Source organism: Oryx dammah, unplaced genomic scaffold, assembly GCF_014754425.2.
Source record: "Oryx dammah isolate SB20612 unplaced genomic scaffold, SCBI_Odam_1.1 HiC_scaffold_28, whole genome shotgun sequence".
In the NCBI taxonomy this organism is placed as follows: Eukaryota; Metazoa; Chordata; class Mammalia; order Artiodactyla; family Bovidae; genus Oryx; species Oryx dammah.
In genome coordinates, this window is record NW_024070212.1 from 20,648,339 (window position 1) to 20,673,228 (window position 24,890).

The 24,890-nt window shown below is 38.8% G+C and overlaps 1 protein-coding gene across 2 annotated transcripts in view; it reads right to left on the reverse strand.

Moving 5' to 3' along the window:
- Window positions 1-24,352, reverse strand: part of LOC120855973 (Golgi pH regulator) — a 47,832-nt gene extending 23,480 nt beyond the window's left edge. The window contains exons 1-5 of one of the 2 annotated variants that reach the window (XM_040230862.1): window positions 24,133-24,332; window positions 15,334-15,393; window positions 13,847-13,950; window positions 6,110-6,216; window positions 5,469-5,570 (exon numbers count right to left, since the gene is read on the reverse strand). In XM_040230862.1, the coding sequence (XP_040086796.1) occupies window positions 5,469-5,570; window positions 6,110-6,216; window positions 13,847-13,950; window positions 15,334-15,393; window positions 24,133-24,174 (415 nt within the window). In that variant the 5' untranslated portion in view covers window positions 24,175-24,332. Of the gene's footprint in view, window positions 1-5,468; window positions 5,571-6,109; window positions 6,217-13,846; window positions 13,951-15,333; window positions 15,394-24,132 lie in introns of both variants that reach the window. The other variant, XM_040230863.1, reaches the window with a different exon arrangement.
- Window positions 24,353-24,890: the final 538 nt, after the last annotated feature.

A 24,890-nucleotide genomic window follows, 5' to 3' on the forward strand; every position in this document is an offset into this window, starting at 1 on the left:
TGCTAAGAGTAACTCAGGAAGTCTGGTGTCACAGGAAAAAACTAATTTAAATTTGGTCTCACTTCCTATTTCTAGGATAGAGTCGACTTCAGCCATCCACTCCTGTGGCCTAACACCAGAGGGACCATTCAGAAATTCTATGGGCTCTGAAACTGTACTTATTTAATATTTAAGTCCTTTTGTGCCTGTATTTCCACTATCTCATTTTAGAGCTCACTGTGACCTCTGGTTTCTAGTCTTTTGCATCCCTGACCTTCCAATTCCTTCTTTGCTGAACCTGGACTCCAAGCTTGTTTAACTTCTCTTGTCAGGACCCTTAGCCCCTACTCTTCTCCTAAAGCATCGATCCTGCAAACTCCTAACCCTAGATCAACCTGACACTCTGCCTTCCCAGTGCCCACACCTGAGCTGCGCAAAACTACTAGAATGCATGCTGACACTGATGCCATTATAACAGTCTTAACAGAAATCATTTGCTACTAAGGAATCCTTTTCTTGCCCTTGGTCAGCCATCTCTCCCTCTACCCCTTAGCAGATATACTTTAACCCATTTTTCTAATCTTTGTTCTTTTTAGCTAATGTGCTTATCATGTAAGGAAGAAGTTATTAGACATCAACTACCTTGAAACATTTACATCTGCAATCATCCTTCTAACTTGCCCCCTTCAGAACAAGATGGTGTCCACAGCTAAGGCTTCTCTTCCTGTACTTTTGATCTAATGCCCCTTCTACCTCCTCTAAAATTTGTTCTACTGCCTGTCCACTCTCTCTCCCCCCCTCTCTTTTATCTTCAATCTTTCCTTCTTTGCTGATTTTTTCCTTTCAGTTTCAAGTTTCTTTCCTAAGAAAAAGTCTGTCCTTGGCCTTGAGTGTACATCTAGTTACCAACCCTCTCTATTTACCCCTTAAATGGAGGAGATTCTTTCACGTCCATTTATTCTTCAACTGGCTGCAATTCAGCTTTCATCCCACTGTTCTACACTGAATGAAAGTGCTTTCAAGAAAAATCACAATGGCAATATAATAGGTAATATTCACCAAGCACCTATTATATACTACATACTGTTTTAAGTATTCTACTTGTATTAATTCACTTAATTCTCATAACAACTCAGGTGGATATTACTGAAGATTTCATTTTACAGATGATGAAATGGAGGCAGAGAGTAGTTAAGTAACTTAGTCAAGCTAACATAGCTAATAAGTGGTAGAGTCAGGATTTAAACCCAAACAGCCTAGCTCCAGAGCCTGGACTCTTAGCCATTATCATAATATGGTCAGGAATTTTCTTCTGACTGCAAAATTCAACATTTTCCAATCCTTGTTTTATTTGATCATTTATGACAATGAATTGTTCCTATTTTACATTATTTTCCTTTCTTGGCTTTTATACTTTCCTATTTTACATTATTTTCCTTTCTTGGCTTTTATACTACCATTTCTGTTTTCCTTCTCTACTTGCTTTTTCTTGGTCTGTTTTTGCTCTCCATGGACCAGAATTCCCTCTTTCATTTCAGTCTATACATTTTCCTTGGGTGATCTTGCTTGTTTCCCCAGTTTCACCTAATAGCATTTAGCTGATGATATCTAATTTTTTAGATTCCTGGGATTATCTCCAAGAGGACAGATAAATCTGTACTTTTAAGTTCCTGATTTGTGTATCTAATTACCTACTGAATATCACTTAGATGTGCACAGGCAACACAAATTCTACATATCCTAAACTAAAATTATCTTCCTTTTTCTGTATTACTTTTCTTAGCAAATGACATCATCAACTATCTGGTCACCCAATTTAAAAAAATCTATACCATTAGTTTCTATTTGGTCTCTAACTCAGTCTTGAATACACTTCAGGGCTTTACAGGATGTCTCTTGTGACTTCCTGCTGAATATACCTTTGGTTTTGTCCTTTAAATCTCAGTTTGAATATCACTTCCTCAGAAAGGTTGATGCTAAGGGCTTGCAATAAATTTGATATCCTTATCTGCATTATTTTCTATGATAGTTTTTGTTCATGGTTGTATCTCTAGCAGTTAATATAAACTAGGTGCTCAACAAATATTTGTAAAATGTTAAGTGAATGAATAAATCCAAATTCTGTTGAAGGTACTCTTCACATATCTCTTTAATTTATATCCATTTTACAGGAAGGAATCATGTCTTATTGATCTTTACTTACCGCCTGGCATATGAAAGGTGTTCAACAAATATTTGTTGACTGTGATACATAACTATCACCAAGTTACATTAAAAAAAAAAAAAACCCTAAGGGATTAATATAGGTTATATAAAAAACTGGAAAAATGTGGCCTCTCTTTTATTCTCTTTAAGGTACGGTCCCTTTATTAAGTATCTTTTTCTGGCTTAAAGTACTTTTAATACTATCTACTTAATCTCAGTATTTCTATGAAGTAAAGGTTAACCATTATAATTCTTATTTTCTAGTTCATAAATGGAAAGTCAGATGGATTAAGTGATTTGCTGCTATTTGTTCACACAGATTCCTTATAGCTTCATATGACTTCTTAGTTTCTCTTACTCTTTCCTACCATGAAATGTCTTCCAACCTTCCTAGGTGCAGGCACTGCACAAGGAATACTTTTACAGACATTTTTTCATATAAGTCAAGACAGCATCTTATAGTTTTTTCCATGGTCTCCACAGCAACAAACCACACTGGTTGTTGGGCCAGTTTGGGGAAAGCTCTAAAAAGGCAGTGTAAGCCTCGCTGCTTCTCAGCTTTGCCTAAATTTTTCTTCCTCCTTATTTCTCTTACAGGGTCAAATTAATTAGATACTTGAACATTCCAAAATAAAACCAAAATGCTTATTTACTGGAGCACAAAGGAAAGACTAACACTGAAACTATTCCTTAGCTCTTCTTCCGGGTGTATTCTTCAGGATATCCCCACAGAATTTTAAAAAGGGATGGACGAAGTTACAATAGATGTGATAGTCTTCATCTCCTCTCAGGCACTGTCTGGCTGCACTGGTCACGTGAGTTGACTGATCTCCAGAAGGCTGGAAAAAGGCATCTGTCACACCTTTGAACTACACATGAGCTTGCACTATCACTGTTAGCAACCCTGGGGTCCTCTTACCACTAGTGTTCCTCATTTCTAGTATCACAGACAAATCTCTCTCTGGGCATTCATTTGAAACAGTTTATATGAGAAGTATATCATCAGGGCCTCTCTACTCCAAATTTTTCCATACAATGACATGGGCATGCTGATCACATTAGCAAATCTTAAGTTCCTACCCAGAGTGTTAGATTCTTGAACTGATCTACCACCTTGGAGAACCAATTTTCTTTTCATTCACTAATTCAATAGATATGTATTAAACACTTACTATGTGCTAGGTTCCATGACAGGCACTAAGGATATAATGATAAATAAGACGTAGTCTCTGACCTCAGGAAGCTCACAGGTTAATGAGGAAGTTGGATAAGGAAACAACTAATCACAAGTTTTAAAGGTGATATAAGTGCACTGAGGCAGGAGAAACTGACATCTCCTAATGACGGCCAGGAAAGTCTTAGAGGAATTGACAAGAGTTGAATACTGAAAGAATAAATAGGTATTTTCCAGGCAGAACAGTGGTGAAGGACTATCCAGGCTGATAGAACAGTTCTAGAAACTTTAAGTAATTTGGCAGGACTGGAGGACAGATAGAGAAAGAGAACAGTCAGGACGCGGGAAGTCTTGTATGACACGATAAGAATATGAAGGATTTTGGTATGCTGGTGTTTTTTAACTTTTGGGGACTTTTTGATGTTATGTGAAATTTCAAAATAACTATTTTTATGAAAAAAATACACATTTATGACATTGCACATGCTTTTAAAAACTGCACATTTCCTCTGACACTTCTGGAGAAGAGTCTTAAAACCTCTCTCCCCCAGATCCCTGCTCTAGGCAATGACTAGACATGAAAGGACACATGGGAGGTACGGCAGATTCCAGATACTGGCTTAGGCACCACTCATCTCCGTGCCTTTCTAGCATGACTTCTTTTCCTATAGAATCTGGAAAGCCAAAAGCTCTTTCCCAGATCTCCTTGAAGCTGAGATTCTGAATGTCACCTGGGTTGCCTCATATTCACGCGCCCAGGTAAGACCTCAAACACAGGCGTGAATAATGTGGGAGTGATGTCAGCACTTGGGAGCTGGAGCAGCTGGAGCCATTTCTAATGTCTGTTCCCCGATCATAGGTCCTAAGTGGCAGGTGACAACTTCTGTGGTTCTCTTTTTCCTCCTAATTTAGTACTATGTGGTTGGGTGTTTCTCTTGACATTGCACACTCAAGTTTGATACTCTGCTTTACCAGAATTTCTGAAAACTCCCAATACACTGTAATAAACCACTTCCTGCTTTAAACAGAGTAGAATCTGTTTTCTGCTATAAGAACCTTGATAGGTACAGCTGCTGCTGCTGCTAAGTCGCTTCAGTCGTATCCGACTCTGTGCGACGCATAGATGGCAGCCCACCAGGCTCTGCCGTCCCTGGGATTCTCCAGGCAAGAACACTGAAGTGGGTTGCCATTTCCTTCTCCAATGCATAAAAGTGAAAACTGAAAGTGAAGTCACTCAGTTGTGTCCGACTCTTAACAACTCCATGGACTGCAGCCCACTAGGCTCCTCCGTCCATGGGATTTTCCAGGCAAGAGTGCTGGAGTGGGGTGTCACTGCCTTCTCCGATAGGTACAGCAGGACAGTAAAATGAAAAGATGTGTATTAAAAAAAAAGCTTCAGTATATGAAAGTCCCAGTAGATCCATTACAGGTAGGTACTCTAATCTAACATATATATATATATATATATATATATATATTCTGGAGGAGTGTTTATTTCTGAAGTAGTTCTAGAAGAACTTGCTTGTTGAGGGATTTTGCCCATTGATGAGCATAGAAAGCAGGGCTCTGTCCACGACCGGTTGTTGTATTTAAAATGAACTTTTTTGTGTGGAGAGACACTAACTCCTAAAAAGCTTTTCATCTACTAGTAGAGTTTTATGTCATTGCTCTTTCCTAGAATACATACACTCCCTAGAGATGATCTTCATTATCACTTGAGCACCGACCATTTACCTTCTGGGTCACAGACCACTTTGGGAATCTCATAAGAGCTTATGGATACTTCACTTTCAAATATACATATACATTCCCATCATTCTGCATAAAATACTAGGGGGCTAAAGTTAAGGATACCTTTCTCAATCCATTATTCCCTTAAAGTTCATTCACTAACCTAAAGTCAAAACTCCTGCTCTAAAATGACAGAAGTCTGTTCCCAAACCAGCATCTAATACCTCCTAGGATGAAAGAAAAATTTAGTTCAAAACCAGACATTTTTTAGAGAAATAACTTGCTGTGTTTCCCATAATAAGTAGTTTATAAAAATTGATTTTTTTCAAAGTAGAAAATGATAAACAACCCTTTTCCTCTCCCCACCACATACACTCACCATGTTTGGGGCTGAGAATGGGAAATGGATCTCCTAGTTTCCAGAAGAAATACATAAAGGTCAACCATAAGAGACAGGAAAAAAGCAGTCGCTGTTTATGTACTAAGAAAGAGGAGACAAGGTGAAATAAGTATATATAAAACAGTTTTCTTTACATAAGTTTACAGGATCATCCTAATTTTAGCTGCCTTGCTCACTTGGTAAATGAATGATGGAACAACCTAAGTTTTAGAAATTGTTTTCTAAACTTACCATTATAAGAGAAATCTAGTTGAATTAGGGGAGTCTTTTTTTAAAGAATGAAGAAGTCTTTTAAAATGACAGTTGAAGAGGGGGAAAAAGTCATTTTCTGATAAAGTACTAATAACAATCCCCAGTACAAATCAAAAAGTACAAATAGTACCCTGAATTGGAAAAATGAAAGACATTCTAGTAGAAAGAGAAATAAAGTTGTGGCAGAACAAATAACCTAATCATTCATTTAATATTTATTTTGTGCTAACCTTTTAAAGATGCTGTGTATGAGGTGCCCCCAAATAACAGTAGCTACTGAAAGTAATATAGAAATGAAGCTCTCTGCAGCCTCAATCCCTAAGAACACTCATCTTAATCATGTGCTGATATGAGGGTAAAATACTCACGTAGTTGGATGTTGCTCACAATAAAATAGCCAATGTAAAAAGGCACCATGAAAACCAGGATCAACAAAATTACACACAGGTTCATTTTCCAGTGAAAATAACGGGAGCTGAAACAAATGTCAAAGAATTATCACTAGGAGGGGAAAAGGGCAGCTATTTTCACTCTCTTTAGTCTTCCAAAGGCTCTCTTGCTCTTTGAACTCAATACTGAATATATTTCATCTCATTAGTCAACTAGGCTGTTACTATCTACTCATTTATAGAGATTAAAAAATTTATTATAAAGTTCTGAAAGGTATATATGGCCATTGTAACCTCCTAAGAATTTCATTTTTTTAATTGAGACTGTTAATGCTCTGGTTATATTCAAGGGCAATATATAATAACATATATCAATATATATTATTACTGGTAGATGACTATTGTTTCACTTAACACTGGGAGTCATATTTCAATATAAGAGTTAAAAGAAAATAAATGTTAATAATATGCATTATAAAGACACATAAATACTTCTTGTATAACCTCAGTATAACTAAACATCTAATCTGCATGATTACTTTCACTACTGCTTATAAATTATTTTATTTATTGATTTTTAGGACTTTTTATAACAATTTCCTGAGACATAATTCACATATTTAAAGTGTACAATATAAGGGTTTTCAGTATATTCACGTTGTGCAACCATTACTACAATCAATTTTAGAACATTTTCATCAGTCCGCAATGAAAACCAGTACCCATTAGCAATCACTCCCCTTTCCTTTCAAGCTCCCCAGTCCTAGGAAGAGGAGCTTTCTGTATAGCTCAGTCAGTAAAGAATCTGCCTGCAATGCAGGAAACCTGGGTTCAATTCGTGGGTCAGGAAGATACCCTGGAGAAGGAAATGGCAACCCACTCCAGTATTCTTGCCTGGAAAATCCCATAGACAGAGGACTAGCTGGACTCCTGCCAGAGGGTTGCAAGAATCGGACACAACTTAGCAACTAAACCACCACCACCACCAGTCCTAGGAAAGTGCCAATATACCCTGTCTCTATGGACTTGCACATTCTGGACATTTCATGTACATGGAATCATGTAATATATGATCTTTTGTGACTGACTTCTTTAACTTAGCATTAAGTTTTCAAGGTTCATCCATGTGCAGTATCTATCAATGTTTCACTCCTTTTTATGGCTGAATAATATTCATATTGCATCTGGTCCCATCACTTCATGGGAAATAGATGGGGATACAGTGGAAACAGTGTCAGACTTTATTTTTGGGGGCTCCAAAATCACTGCAGATGGTGACTGCAGCCATGAAATTAAAAGACGCTTACTCCTTGGAAGAAAAGTTATGACCAACCTAGATAGCATATTGAAAGGCAGAGACATTACTTTGCCAACCAAGGTCCGTCTAGTCAAGGCTATGGTTTTTCCAGTGGTCATGTATGGATGTGAGAGTTGGACTGTGAAGAAGGCTGAGCGCCGAAGAATCGATGCTTTTGAAGTGTGGTGTTGGAGAAGACTCTTGAGAGTCCCTTGGACTGCAAGGAGATCCAACCAGTCCATTCTGAAGGAGATCAGTCCTGGATGTTCTTTGGAAGGAGTGATGCTGAAGCTTAAACTCCTGGCCACCTCATGAGAACAGTTGACTCATTGGAAAAGCCTCTGATGCTGGGAGGGATTGGGGGCAGGAGGAGAAGGGGACGACAGAGGATGAGATGGCTGGATGGCATCACTGATTCGATGGATTTCAGTTTGAGTGAACTCCGGGAGTTGGTGATGGACAGGGAGGCCTGGCGTGCTGCAATTCATGGGGTCACAAAGAGTTGGACACGACTGAGTGACTGAACTGAACTGAATATTCATACCATTGTATGGATATGCCGCATTTTGTTTATCCATTCATTAGCTGGTGGACATTTGGTTGTTCCACTTTTTAGCTTTTCCACCATTTGCATATCTTATTTGGAGAAATGCCTACTCAGATCCTTTGTCCATTTTTTTTTCCTTTGTCTAATTTTTGACTGTGTTATTTGTTTTTTTTTAATCATTGAGTTGTTAGAGTTCTTTACATATTCAGGATAGAAGTCTTATATCAGATTTATGGTTTACAAAAATTTTCTCCCATGTCTGGGATATCTGTAAACTTTCTTGATGGTGTCCTTTGTATTTATTGATTTTAAACTTACTTAAAACTAGGCCTGGTTTCAAAGGAGGTTAAGTAGTTAAATGGCTTATGAGTATATATTAAATACAAGATGATGAAAAAAACTATAAGGTAATATGAAAGGAAGGAAAAACAATGGCAAAATATAGGTAGAATATCAGGCTAGGCCTGATGGTTATTATGAAAATTCACACCTTAGAGTTCTAGAAACTTGCTACAGGTGGGTCATAAATTTAGCTTACATTTTCTAATGGCCAATGTAAAATAGAAAATTCGATCAGTTTGATACATCATAGTGTATGTAAGAAAAACAAATTATAAGTGAAGCATAATTATTACTAATTATAACTGAATTAGTACCATGATCATACTGAAATTTCTCCAAAGATTTCTTAAAGAAGAAAATATGAGGGCAATTAACAATGTTCTCCACACCATCCTTTCAAGAGAAACATCAGTGAGTTTCAGTGGGCTATTTCTTACTTTTTACTCCTTAGTGGATATGGCAGGAATCATAAAACACAGAGCTATTTAGTAAAGGCTATCCTACAGAGAGCCAATACCATTTAGTATAGATAAACTGACAGCTTTTGCTCATCTGGATTACCCACTTTTGAGCATTTAGAGAAACAACATGCACATCCTCCAGGCAACTGTACTCAGCATTTCAACTAAGTTTCTAAAAGATACTGGGAGGCAGTGGGTTTGAAATGACAAGTGTAATCCATATTGCCCATTAAAAGCAAACCATATATTTTAACTGCAATTTGAGCTGAGGGTAAAGTGACAGTCTCTTAAGAAAATTAAGGATACCAATAAGATTACATATTTGAATAGGAGGCTACAGCACTTCTGCTTAGAGCCAAAAGAATACTCTTGTTTAGGTCAAAGATTTTCCTTTGAAAACTATTCTGAATAGTCAATGCACAGTTAATAATATATGATCACAATCCATAATTCTGTTACATTGTAGGACCAACTGTTAGTATGAAAAAACAGGTATAACTGAAGCCTACCCAGTCCCCAAAAAGGACCTACAGAAGAACCAGATTTAGCAATGCTACTTTCATAATCTTTAAGATAAGCTATTTGAGGAATATAAATTCAAGTAACTGAGTGACATATCTTACTATATGGGATTATTGACAATAAATGAGTCAAAAGTTGGGGGACATCAGCTACCAAAAACAATAATTTTGGTTTTAGACTGAGTCAAAGTCCTTTCTAAACTACCTAGACATTACTCATGGCCAGTCAGTCACCTGTTTTTATAAATGAAGTTTTACTGGAACACAGTCACACCCATTTGATTACATATTGCCTCTGGCTGCTTTGGCTCTGCAATAGCAAGGTTGAGTAGTTACAATAGAAATAGTGTGGTCCACAGAGCCTAAAATATTTACTCTCTGGCTCTTTACAGGAATGGTTGCTGACCTCTGGTTAGATAGCAGTAAAACTTTCAGGTTGTGATAATAAAAAAATTTTTTTCTAGTTTTATTGAGAAATAACTGACACAGACCACTAAATAAGCTTTAGGCGTCCACAATGATGGTTTGATCTACATATATTGTGAAATGATTAAAAAGGTTTAGTCAACATCATTCTTTCATTTAGATACAGGAAAAAAAAAAAAAAAAGCTCTCAAACTCTCATGATGAGAACGCTTAGGATTTACTCTTAACTTTCCCACACATCACACAGCAAATTAGCCACCTTCCTTCAATTTCCCCTCCTCCAACTCCCTCTGCTGCTGCACTTCAGTCGTGTCCAACTCTGTGCGACCCCATAGACGGCAGCCCACCAGGCTCCCCTGTCCCTGGGATTCTCCAGGCAAGAACACTGGAGTGGGTTGCCATTGCCTTCTCCAATGCATGAAAGTGAAAAGTGAAAGTGAAGTCTCTCAGTCGTGTCCAACTCTTAGCGAACCCATGGACTGCAGCCCACCAGGCTCCTCCATCCATGGGGTTTTCCAGGCAAGAGTACTCGACCAAACTCCCTCTAGCAACCACTAATCTGATCTTTTTCTAAGAGTTTGGTGTTCTTAATTTTGTTTTTGCTTTTAGGTTCCACATATAAGTGGAACCATACAGTATTTGTCTTTCTCTGTCTGATTTGTTTCACTTAGCATAATGCCTTCAAGGTCCATCCATGTTGTCACAAATGGAAGGATTTCATCATTCATCACTGTATATACACTTCATACTTTATCCATTCATCTCTCCATGGACACTGAGGTTGTTTCCTGTCTTGACTACTGTAAATAATGCTGCAATGAACATGAGGTGTTTCAAGTTAGTGTTTTCATTTTCTTTGGACATACTTTCAGAGGTAGAATTGCTGGATCATATGGTAGCTCTATTTTTATTTTTTTTAGGAGCCTCCACACTGTTTTCCATAGCAGCTGTATCAATTTACAATCCCAGCAACAGTGCACAAAGGTTCCCTTTTCTCTACAAGACCACTATTTGTTATCTTTTGTCTTTCTGATGATAGCCACTCTAACAGATACGAGGTGTCATCTCTCTAATGACTAGTAATGTTGAGCATTTTTTCACGTACCCGTTGGCCTGATAAATCTTTGGGAAATGTCTATTCAGGTCCTTTGCCCATTTTAAAATTGGATTATTTGTTCTTTTTTCGCTATTGAGTTACAAGTTTTTATATGCTTTGGATATTAACTCCATATCAGATACATGATTTGCAAATGTTTTTTCCCTTCTATAGGTGGTCTTTTCATTTTGTTGATGGTTCATTTTGCTGTGCAGAAGCTTTTTAGTTTGATATAGTTTCACCTGTTTGTTTCTAATGTTGCTGTTTGTGCTTTAGGCGTGATTTCCAAAAAAAATATTTTCAAGGAGTTTTTCTGCTATATTTTCTTCTAAGAGCTTCATGGTTTCAAGTTTTACATTTAAGTCTTTAATCCATTTCAAGATCTCTTCAAGAAAATTAGCAATACCAGGGGAACATTTCGTGCAAAGATGGGCTCAATAAAGGACAGAAATGGTATGGACCTAACAGAAGCAAAAGATATTAAGAAGAGGTGGCAAGAATACACAGAACTATACAAAAACGATCTTCATGACCCAGGTAATCATGATGGTATGATCAGTCACCTAGAGCCTGACATCCTGGAATGCGAAGTCAAGTGGGCCTTAGGAACCACCACTACAAACAAAGCTAGTGGAGGTGATGGAATTCCAGTTGAGCTATTTCAAATCCTAAAAGGTGAGGTTGTGAAAGTGCTGCACTCAATACGCCAGCAAATTTGGAAAACTCAGCAGTGGCCACAGGACTGGAGAAGTTTTCATTCTAAGCCTAAGAATGCTCCAACTACCGCACAATTGCACTCATCTCACACACTGGTAAAGTAATGTTCAAAATTCTCTAAGCCAGGCTTCAACAGTACGTGAACTGTGAACTTCCAGATGTTCAAGCTAGATTTAGAAAAGGCACAGGAACCAGAGTTCAAATTGCCAAAATCCGCTGGATTATCAAAAGAGCAAGAGAGTTCCAGAAAAACATCTATTTCTGCTTTATCAACTATGCCAAAATCTTTGACTGTGTGGATCACCACGAACTGTGGAAAATTCTTAAAGAGATGGGAATACCAGACCACCTGACCTGCCTCTTGAGAAATCTGTATGCAGGTCAGGAAGCAACAGTTAGAACTAAACGTGAAACAACAGACTGACTCTAAACAGGGAAAGGAGTACATCAAGGCTGTATTCTGTCACCCTGCTTATTTAACTTATAAGCAGAGTACATCATGAGAAACAGTGGGCTGGATGAAGCACAAGCTGGAATCAAGACTGCCAAGAGAAAAAGCAATAACCTAAGATATGCAGATAACACCACCCTTATGGTAGAAAGTGAAGGAGAACTAAAGAGCCAGAGCCTCTTGATGAAAGTCAAAGAGGAGAGTGAAAAGTTGACTTAAAGCTCAACATTCAGAAAACTACGATCATAGCATCTGGTCCCATCACTTCATGGCAAATAGAGATGGGGAAACAGCAAGAGACTTTATTTTTAGGGGCTCCAAAATCACTGCAGAGGGTGACTGCAGCCATGAAATTAAAAGACGCTTACTCCTTGGAATAAGGACCAACCTAGACGGCATATTAAAAAGCAGAGATATTACTTTGCCAAGAAAGGTCCATCTAGTCAAGGTTATGGTTTTTCCAGTAGTCAGGTATGGATGTGAGAGTTGGACTATAAAGAAAGCTGAGTGTTGAAGAATTGATGCTTTTGAACTGTGGTGTTGGAGAAGACTCTTGAGAGTCCCCTGGACTGCAAGAAGATCAAACCAGTCCATGCTGCAGTCCATGGGGTTGCAGAGTTAGACACAACTGAGTGACTGAACTGAATCCATTTCCAGTTAATTTTTGTGAGTAATATAAGATGGGGGTCAAGTTTCACTCTATTACATGTGAGTATCTAATTTTCCCTCCATCTTTTATTGAAGATGTTTTCTTCAATACTGAAAAGATATTGAAGTCTTTTCTCCATTGAGTATTCTTGGCTCCCTTGTCAAACAGTTGACTGTATATGCTTTGGTTTATTTCTGGACCCTTACATAAAATTTAATAATTAGCATGTAAAATAACACTGCCTAGTCTCAATAGTCATAGGATCTATATTTAGCTCACCCAAGAAAGGTTTGGATTATTAAAGAACAAATTTAAAAACCACAAAGTCAGAACATATTCCTGTTTTACAAATTCTTAATTTATCCATCAAGAGACTATAATCATCAACTCTGATTCTCAAAATAGGAATTTGAGAATATAATCTGTTTATAAGTCTCAAGACTCAGGGATCTATATATAATGAGTTACACAGCTTAGCTCAGCATTGATTTCTGACTACAGAGCCAATGCCACTTTATTCTTAAGAATTTTCCATGTAGTGATTTTAAAAAAGTACAACAAAACTCTACACAGAATAGTCGATGTACTCTAAACACAAATACTGGCCCCTAAAAAAAGGGCAGCTTGCAGTTTAACAAGCAAGAAATATTTTGGATAGACTGTTCATAACAGGTCTATTTTTTGGAGGAGGACAGGAGTTACTTTTTAAAATTGCTTTAAAGAACACTCTTAAGTTCAATCAGACTTGAACATGCCTATGAAATAAACAAAATTAACTAGATTGGTAAGAACTGGAGTTTAGTCTTCATAGAAGCCCTTAACTAGCTCTGAGGAATTTGGATCTTTTCAGGTAGAGATTTCTCCATCAGCAGGATAATGTGAAGAGCTCTTCCTTGGATTCAATCAGAGAGCAGCTTGAGAAAAATAAAACTTCTTGTAGTAAAGCCTGGGACCTAGGTTCTCACAGCCCAGTCTCAATTAGTACTTCAGAACTAATGTTCAGAGACTTGTTTTCCTGCTATTTTACAATCTTTGTCAAGCCAGTTACTAGGTTCCTGGAACCCATATTGGCTATGATTATTATAGTTACTGAGACTAAACTAACTACACGTGGATTTTTTTCAGCTACGGGATCCCAGTAAATCTTCCACCATAAAGAAAGTAACATAGGTCTCTTTAAGAGGAGACATAATTAATACTCTTACTTACCTGCTATTCAATACTCCTAAGATTTCAAAGATGATGAGCTCAAACATGGTGCAAGAAAATGCGAAAGTTACAGAGAAGATCACCTGTACCACATACTGACGCACCTGTTAAAAGTCAAATAGAGACTAAAAGTCATTTCCTTGTGTGAAATATTGAGTTGATGATTACAAGTCAGAAAACTTATTTTGAAGAAATTCTCAAGTTATTAGAAACAGGACCATGACAGTAACCTGTCTAGAGCTAAAAGAATAAATGAAAATAGGTTCTACTTCTAATTCATAGGTCACTATTACCATCATCCTCTTGTGGATGAAAAATTTAAAGCACAAGAAGATGAAGTGACAAGGTCAGAAGTAGCACTTAGAATTCCTGATGTACAGTGACAAAAAATGACAGATTTAGATATACAGGTTAGTTCTAAAAGGGTTTCTTCAACATTCTGCACAGACCTTGAAACAGTTTTAGAACCTCTCCTAGGAGGCCTTACAGTAGTGAGCAGAAGAGAATCTCTAGAATTCTGGGCTCCTTCAGTCAACAACTCAAACTCCCTGGGGAAGTTTAATGGAGAACATACTAGAAATGACCCCAGATAGTCCATGACTATTGAGCTTATTACTAAATGAGGAAGATTAATCAGGAAATGTCCAGTGTAGGCTGTTGCCTTTCTGAATTCAAACCCTAAGATATGAATCAGACCAGCCTTAGAATTAACTTAGGATGTCAGGCTGATAATTAACACTGAATGCCAGATACCCAAATGAATGAGTACATTTATGAGACATTACAAGTTAAATTCTCTCCCAAAGAACTATTTGCTATTGGTGTGTATACTAATATGACTAAACCATGATATTTCTTGAACCTGGCTTCTGGGCTATATACAACTAGCATTAAAAAAAAAATCAACTAAGTTTAATTATATTCTCCAATTTAAGAATTATATATTATAGTAGCAAAAGCTTCCCATCTTGGGAGTGAACATGATTATCTTTTTAAATTTGTTTTGACCATCACAGGTCATGAAAGTTCAAGCATAAATGGTTTTTTCATTGAAGTATAACTGATTTAAAATGTTTCAGGTGTACAGCAAAGTGATTCATATACACACACACACATTTCAGATTTTTTCCATTACAGGTTATTATAAGATACTGAATACAATTCCTTGTGCTCTACAGTAGACCCTTGTTACTTATCTATTTTATATATAGCAGTGTATATCTGTAAACCCAAAGTCCCAATTTATCCCTTTTCCCCCTTCCTCCACTTTCCCCATGGTAAGAGTTTGTTTTCTATGTCTGTGAGTCGACTTCTATGTTGTAAATAAGTTCACCTGTATCACTTTTTTAGATTTCACATATAAGTGATATAATATGATAATTGTTTTTCTCAAACACGATTTTTTCTTTAATGGAGGTATTTTTCTTTTCCCATTTAAAACAATAAGTTGAGATAATATTAGCATAATCAAAATGATCTCTTCTCACCTCGTAGTCCTTAAACAGCTGTCGCATGAAAAAAAGCCACCCAAATCCAAAGAAAAGTATCTGGGGGAGAAAGAAGATAGAAGATCAGCATGTCAATACATAATCTTTTGAGAAATGCCTTTTACAGACTATTTTACGATAAAAGGTTACCTAACTAAATAGCTTATTTTAGAGATTAAAGGTGACATCCACTCATATAACACCTACTTATTAAAGTCCTCAACTGTGGACCAGATGTTGAAATGCTCTTCAATTTTTGAAATTATCCTTGTTTTAGAACATGTTTTAAGTTGGGCACAAATTAAGATAGTAGCCACATGACAGCTCTGTTGATTGTTCTAAAGCTCATTTGTTTTTCACTAGTAAATACCTTCTCTACATACACATACTCTGACACAACTCTTCTTCTTGTATTGGCTAGGAATGTTATCAAAGAATAAAATTCTTTTTAAAAATTATAGTTGCTTTAAAAGGTTGTGTTAGTTTCTGGTGTATTCAGTTATACATATACATACATATATATATACACACACACACATATTGTTTTTCATATTCCTTTCCATTATGGTTTGTTACAGGATATTGGATATGGTTTCCAATACTGTGCTATGCAGTAGGAACTTGTTGCTTATTTTATATATAATAGTTTGCACCTGCTAATTGAAAACTGAATTTATCCCTCCCTCACCCCTTTTCCCCTTTGGTAGCCATAAGTGTGTTTTCTATGTCTGTGAGTCTGTTTCTATTTCATAAGTACGTTCATGTCATACTTTAGATTCCAAATATAAGTGATATCATATTTGTCTTTCTCTCTGATTTACTTAGTATGATAATCTCTAGGTCCATCCATGTTGCTGTGAGTGGCATTATTTCAGAATAAAATTCTTTTATGCCTTCCAACTCACTTCAGGAGCAAGTGTGAACTCTAGAGTATGGTTTAGCAGATTCTTCCTCCTCTTACTGTGTCCCTCCTATCCACCAAATTCATGTTTTCAGCCACATGGAACTGACTGTGCTTCTTTAGATACAACATTCTTTCATACCAAGACCTTTCCAGATGTTATCCTTTGACAGGAACTTCTCTCCAGTCCCCTCCTTACTTATCCTACAAATCTTAACTATTATTACATCTAGAAGACCTTCTCTGGCCTCCTAAATACAGATAATTTTCTCTTTTTACATAATCCTATTATCCTACCTTGTATTTCCCTTACCAAAGCACTTGTCACACAGTTTTTTAATGTCTAATTTAAATACATTCTTTTTAAAAAGACTGTAAGTTCTGTGAGGGTAAGAGTCACGTTTGTCTTGCCAATCTTTGTATTTCAGCACCCAGCACAATGCCCAGGACATAGCAGGCTCCCCATAAATGTTTGCTGAATGGATAAATGGTGCACAGTGAAAGATGGCTTGTTCTTCAGGAACATTCAACCTCAATTCTTTGGTAACAACTTCTATACTGTGCTAAGTGATGAGGACACAAAGCTGAGTAAGATTGTTACTACTCTCAAGGAGGTATAGTATAGTGCTAAAGACACTAAATAATTATAGTGTAATTAAAAGATGCTTACTCCTTGGAACAAAAATTATGACCAACCTATATAACATACTCAAAAGCAGAGACATTACTTTGCCGACTAAGGTTCGTCTAGTCAAGGCTATGGTTTTTCCTGTGGTCATGTATGGATGTGAGAGTTGGACTGTGAAGAAGGCTGAGCGCCGAAGAATTGATGCTTTTGAACTGTGGTGTTGGAGAAGACTCTTGAGAGTCCCTTGGACTGCAAGGAGATCCAACCAATCCATTCTGAAAGAGATCAGCCCTAGGATTTCTTTGGAAGGAATGATGCTAAAGCTGAAACTCCAGTATTTTGGCCACCTCATGAGAAGAGTTGACTCATTGGAAAAGACTCTGATGCTGGGAGGGATTGGGGGCAGGAAGAGAAGGGGATGACAGAGGATGAGATGGCTGGATGGCATCACTGACTCGATGGACGTGAGTCTGAGTGAACTCCGGGAGTTGGTGATGGACAGGGAGGCCTGGTGTGCTGCGATTCATGGGGTTGCAAAGAGTTGGACACGACTGAGCGACTGAACTGAACTGAACTGAACTGATGGGACATGCAATGATAGAGACATGTACATGATATTGTTAAAGAATATGCAAAAGGGAGACTAAACAAATCTAGTATGGGGTTACGACAGATTTTTCTGGGGAAGATAATACCTTGGCTGAAGGAGGTTTTAATTTAGAGTTTAAACCTGGTATCATGTGCAAATTTGAGGATTATATGTATTTTTCTAGAGAGAGGCTTCAAGGTATTCACATACACTCAAAGGTTCCCACGGTCCCTAAAATATTTTAAAACAAACAAAAGAACCAAACACTCTCTTAAAGTGTTGCAAAAGAATTAGGCAGGTAAAAGACAGGCAGTGGGGGTGGACAGGTCTTTCTCAGACAGCAAAGAGCATGAGTAAAGGCACAGAGGTGAGAAATAGCATGGTATATACTGGTAACTACACATGGTTTGGTGCTGCTGGGAGACAAAATTCAAAGAAAAAAGTGGTTAAAAAATGAGGCAAAGAGGGGAGGAATAGAGGACCAATGACAGAAAGCCCCAAGGTCACTGTAAAGAGCTTGAATCATAGTCTGTAGGTGATGAGTTATTGAAGGATGGAAAAGACATGGCTAGGTTTACTTTACAGAGAAACTATTGGGGCTCTCTGAAGGAAACAACACTGTAGAGAAAGAAACAGAACAGGAGGTTGCTGCAGCAGTTCAGATGAGAGATAACAAAGGCCTGAATTAAAACAGTAAAAAATGGTTTTTCCAGTGGTCATGTATGGATGTGGGAGTTGGACTATAAAGAAAGCTGAGTGCAGAATTGATGCTTTTGAACTGTGGTGTTGGAGAAGACTCTTGAGAGTCCCTTGGACTGCAAGGAGATCCAACCAGTCCATCCTAAAGGAAATCAGTCCTGGGTGTTCACTGGAAGGACTGATGTTGAAGCTGAAACTCCAATATTCTGGCCACCTGATGTGAAAAGTTGACTCATTTGAAAAGACCCTGATGCTGGGAAAGATTGAAGGCAGGAGAAGAAGGGGACAACAGAGGATGAGATGGTTGGATGGCATCACCGACTCAATGGACATGAGTTTGGGTAAAGTCCGGGAGTTGGTGGTGGACAGGGAAGCCTGGTGTGCTGCAGTTCATGGGGTTGCAAAGAGTCGTACACGACTGAGCAACTGAACTGAAATGAATTAAAACATCAGTGGTTGGAGAGGAGGCAACGGATTTAAGTACTTCAAAGGTAAAATCAGCAGGGAGAAATTAAGGATGACTAGTTTGGAATATACGATGAAGAAGGAGGCCATCCACTTTATATAAAGACTACTGGAGAAAAAAAATTTTGGGAATGTGGATGGGAGACAGGAAGATGACGGGTTCACTTTTAGATATGCTAAGTGCTTGAGGGCCATCCAAGTTGACATAAAAGATTATGACAGGAGGGCTGAAATACACCTGAGAGTTGAAACCGTCAGAGAATATGAGATCATTCAGGAATAGTATATAGAGTGAAGAGAGCAATATGCCAATATGCCAGGCTCCTCCATCCATGATTTAATGTGACTGCACTAGGAACTAGACTTCACCGAGTTGGGGGTGCATGCGGGGTAACACAGTAGAGACAATAAACACAGATTACTCAAGGGACAGCCAAGAATGAGAAAGACAGAAAACATTAGACCGTTAGCCTAAAGAAGAATGTGGGGTAAAGAGAAAAATTTATAGGCCAAGGGGAAGAAAGCAGTACAGAGATAAACTAATATGAGAAGAAACACTGGATGTGAGTTATTATTATTATTAGCAACAGCTATCTTTTACTGACCATTTAGTATATTCCAGGAACTCTTAAGTGCTTAGCCTTGCAATTACATTAAATCATAAAAACTTGACAAGATAAGTTTGATTGTCCTCATTACAGAGATAGGAGAAGGCAATGGCACCCCACTCCAGTACTCTTGCCTGGAAAATCCCATGGACAGAGGAGCCTGGTAGGCTGCAGTCCATGGGGTCGCTAAGAGTCAGACATGACTGAGTGACCTCCCTTTCCCTTTCCACTTTCATGCATTGGAGAAGGAAATGGCAGCCCACTCCAGTGTTCTTGCCTGGAGAATCCCAGGGATGGGGGAGCCTCGTGGGCTTCCATCTATGGGGTCGCACAGAGGCAGACACAACTGAAGCGACTTAGCAGCAGCAGCAGCATTACAGAGATAGCTGAGGTTTAACAGAAGTTAACTCATTTATAGCGGGTGTCAGAATCAAGATCAAGCTGAAGTCTGTGTGGCTGACTCCAAAGCTTGTGCTTATAATCACTTCACAATAAGCTGCTCCACAATCTAAGGTACATGTGGAAAACATGACTTTAAACAGGAGTAACGGGCACCTTATCTTCTGACATGGGGGGAAAGGAGTTGGGGATGGTCAGGGACATAGACAACTGCTTAGATTAAGATGTAGAAGGAGCTCACACCTTTTGGCCTCACTTTTGTTGATCAAGTAGGAGGCAAGGTCATCTGCTAAGGGCAGGAGAGGTGAAATTGAAAAAAGGGGCTTTGAAAAGAGTGATTAAAAACTCAGAGAAATTATGAAAGGAAGGGAACAAGGAGCTGATTAAAGTCAAGGGAAGAAAAAAGAATCAGTGACCTGAAGGTGTCCATAAACTCAAGGCATTAGCAATCTGCACATATGTGATTTTCTACGAAAGCCTTCAGGCTCCTGAGTTCAGTTCAGTTCAGTCACTCAGTCATGTCCAGTTCTTTGCAACCCCATGGACTGCAGCACACCAGGCTTCCCTGTCCATCACCAACTCCCAGAGCTTACTCAAACTCATGTCCACTGAGTTGGTGATATCATCCAACCATCTCATCCTCTGTCGTCCCCTTCTCCTCCTGCCTTCAATCTTTCCCAGCATCAGGGTCTTTTCCAATGAGTCAGTTCTTTGCATCAGGTGGCCAAAGTATTGGCTCCTAAGTTAGCAGTACACAAGCTACAGCAGTGATCCAGTTGTGGACTTTACATGCAGGCAAAGAAACAAGTGACTATGAAAGAGCTTGGATCCATGATTTCAGACCGAGTAGAAAAGGAAGAGGGTGAATAGATTAGGACAAAATACCCCTAGACTACTTATGAGATCCTTTAGCTATTGTAAATCATCACCAGTGGAGACATTTAAATTCATAGTTTAGAGGCCATATTTAAATGATTTCTGAAGTCATGACTGCAGTTGAAGTTAGGCATTTAGAGGGTAGTGTATATGGTGAGATGGATAATAAAAAATAAAATATTTCACCAAGATCACTCTGAAATGGGACTTTAGACAAGAAAAGAAAACAAATGAAATTGATAAGTCTTTATGAGGGGGTGGGAAATGGGAGAAAAAGAGAAAAGAGATATGCTCCTTTGTATTTCATTGTGGCTTCCTTTCATATTGACAAAGTTTAAAAAGACTTTTATACAACTAATATAAAAAAATACCAGGAAAATTCAAGAAGTCCAAGATTAATACAAATTCTGGCAAGATTATACAGGATCTAAAAAGCATGCAAAAGGGAAAAGCAATTTTAAACATTTTGCAAATAAAACAAGAATGTGCACTGCATTTATTCAAAAAAGAGAATATTTTTGAAATTGTGCAGTCTTGACCTTGAGACTTAGAGTGTACTTGAACTGATAAGTCTTATAACTGTAGAGAAGGCTGAAAACAGAGGTTAGATAACAGTTGCTTTCATGAAAGATAACTCCTAAATTGAAAATTAGCTACAATGGCAAAACCAATACAGAATTGTAAAGTAAAATAAAAAATAAATAAATAAATAAATAAATAAAAGAAAATTAGCTACAGAATTTAAAAGAAAAAGGCCATTAGCAGGATAATTTAAAGAACTGACTAGAAAAAGATTCCTTTCTTGGATCATTTATTTACACTTTTATTTAACAAATATTTATTGGTATCTAATATGTACCAGGTCTTAAGGGTAGAAGGGTGAACAAGACAGCATGGACACTGTCTCAAGGTTTGTAACCTATGGAGGAGATAGACAAGGAATTATGAAACAATGCGACAGGGCTACTATAGTGCTACTATAAGGCAAGTGGACAAAGGGTACTAGGAAAACGTGTCACGGGATATCTAGTCCAGTCTGGAAGAGGTTTTATGGATATCCGTGTTGAGAAACAAAGGCTAAGTAGGAGTCAGTCGGGAGAAAGAAGGAGTATGGGAAAAAGGTCCAGAAAGAGAACAGACTGGCGGAAACCTGGAGGCATGACAGCATGGCCAGGTTAAGGAACTAAATGAAGTTCAGTAAAGCTAGTGTATAAACTGAAGTGAGAAATGGTGAAGGCCAAGGCTGAAGAGGTTAAGAGTGGAATCTCATCATAAGAGACCACATAAGCCAATTAAGGATGTGAATTTTATCCTGTGGAATGATGAACAATCTCTATACCAAGATGTTGCCTGCGGTGAACCAGCTTCCATATATGATCTCTGATTTCAGATTTCCTTTCAAATAAATCTTTCAGTTCATATAAAACATGAAAAATGAGGGGGAGATGTTTCTAAGGCAATCACACCTCTCCAGAAAGGTGCTTTTTATTAAATATTTATTAGGCTTCTACCATAGGGCTTCTCAGGTGGCTCAGTGGTAAAGAATCTACCTGCAGTGCAGGAGACAAGGGTTCCATCCCTGGATTGGGAAGATCCCCTGGAGAAGAAAATGATAACCCACTCCAGTATTCTTGACTGGGAAAACCCACGACGGAGGAGCCTGGTGAGCTACAGTCCATGGGGTTGCAAAGAGTCAGACACAATTTAGAAACTCAACAACAACAAAAAGGCCTCTACTATGTGCCAGAAACTGATCTAGATGCTGGGAAATACAGCAGAAACAAGGACAGAGAGTATCCTGGAACTCATGAAGTTTACCTCTAACAAACACAAACAAACAGCAGTGACAGATATGAAGAAGAAACTAAAACAAGGACATGAGACAGAAGGTGGCTAGAATGGATGTTAACCTTGACTAGGAGTAGGGAGTCAGGTGAAGCCTCCCTGAAGTGACATTTTTACTGATATCTAAATGATGATGAAGTAGCCACATAAATATTTGGACAGAGAACATACCACACAAAGGATTTTTGGGGTCTTAGTTCCTCCTTTGTAAAGAGAAGCTTTGAGAATTAAATACTGCATGTTAATGCATGTGTGAAAGTTAAAATATTATATGGCACATAAGATCAGAAAGCCACTTTCTTGGCTTAACTTATCAATTATATCCATACTATAAATCTTAAAGGTTACAATACAATGCCAATTTCCTCAATGACATTCTTATTTTTATTCTAAATGAAAAAAAAATGCTACTTAAATATTGTCATTTTTCCTGAGTTGATACTTGGGCTAAAAATAACCCTGAGTTGTCATAAAGGGCAAACAGGAAGCCTTAGAAAAGTTAGAAAAGCAAGAGAATTACATGTCCAGATTTTTGTACACTGATACATCTGAATATTATGTAGCCAATAAAAGCAATATGAAAACTTATAAAAGTTGGTAAATTTAAAAATAAAAAAATTGTTATCGGGATGTTGTTTCATAAAGTATTTCAATAAAACTTTTTCAAGAAACAGGGACAATGCTCCACTCCAAAGACAGAAGCATTAGGATAAAGTAATACAAACACAGGAAAAAAAAAAAAAACCCTAAGATTTAGTTTACTTTAAACTCCTAGAAGGAACTGTTTCTGTCCTGTGCCACTTGAAAAAAAGAGCAATTAAAGAAAAATACCTTAAGTTAGTGGAGAAATGAGGTAGGGGGGAGATCAGTAATTAGGCAGTCTGAGCTTCTACAAATTTTAACAGTTGGCCAATAAATACTTATTGAGCGCCTGCACCTGGAGGGAGGGTAGAGCTATTAAAAAGATAGGCTCTCAAAAAAATAAATTCATAAATAAAAGAATACATAAATGATATCAGTGCTATGATAAATGCTGTGGAGAAAATAAGAGTAACTCAAAAAATTTACATAGTAAAAACAAAAAGCTCACTAGGCGAAGTTTCTATACAGCAGGGACAAGCCTCAGAACTTTATATAATGCTCCATAAACGTGTTTGTTGACTGTACGAATGAATGAAGATGGCTAATCTGGAAGGAAAGAGGGTCAGAAAAAGATCCGAAAGCGTGGCCGCAAACAGAGGATACACGTTGGAGGTATTAACAAACGAAAACGGATACTTAGATCTCTGAAGTGACGGCGACAAATTCCTCCGCATCCGGATTCAGAATTTGACAACTAACCAACCAAACCCTCACGTGTCCCCAGGAGCCAGCCGGATTGGCGAGTGGCACACTCTGCACCCGGAACCACACTCTTCCCTAATCCATGGATCAGCCGCGTAGCCCAGAGCTTCGGGGCGCTTTGGGGACAGCTCCCTTCCCGCGGCACCGGCTCTGAGCCCTAAGGCCACCTGACCTCTCCCCCAAATGGAAAGGAAACTGGGAGGTGGGGTAGGATGGGAGGAGGAATGGAGTATGAGTGGGGCGCGGACGGCCGCGGGACTCCTCCTGACAGCGAGGGAGCAGGGAGCAGCAAATCCCACACCCTCTCGGAGCTGAGCGCGGGTGCGGCAGGCACTAGCCGCAGGCGAGAAGGGCGAGACTCCGGGCCAGCCCGCACCACGGAGGCCTGGAGAAGACGACTCGGGAGAGAGGTTGAGGAGTCCTGAGGCGGGACGCGGTGGCTCACCTGGGAAGTAATCATGATGCTGGAGTCGATCAGGAAACTCATGGCCAAGAGTAAGGAGGGCTCGTGCCTCCACTTTCCCCGAAGCCACAGCACGCTAGACCACAGACCCCCTCACACAGGCGTCAGTCGCCCGGGAGCCTGGGTTCGCCAGCCCGACGCCATCAAGCTGCGCCCCAGCCAGCCAATCAGCAACTACGTCCAGCGCTTCCCGCCTCTGGCTACGAGTGGGAGGGACGCTGAGGAGCTGAGAGCGGGGGGCGCGGCCAGGGGCGTTCTGGGGGCGGGGCTTAATTAGAGGGGGCCTGGCTAAAAGGAGCAAAGTACAGCCACGAGGTCTGAAAATTCGAAAGCAGATGTAATACAGGGTAGCATTTCCACTTCTGAGGCTAACGGAGGTGGGGCCTGAGATAACGTCTTATTTTAATTCTCTTTTATAATGGTGAAAGTGAAGTTGCTCAGTCGTGTCCGACTCTGCGACCCCATGGACTGTAGCCTACCAGGCTCCTCCATCCATGGGATTTTCCAGGCAAGAACATTGGAGTGGGTTGCCATTTCCTTCTCCACGGGATCTTCCCGACCCAGGGATCGAACCCTGGTCTCCTACATTGTAAGCAGACACTTTACCGTCTGAGCCACCAGTGAAGTCCTCATAATGGAGGAGTTAATAATAATGGATTATACCACAAATCAGGCATTGTGTTCTACATGTCACAACTTAGCTTGGGTCCACAAACAATGGCATAAAGAGGGAAGAATAT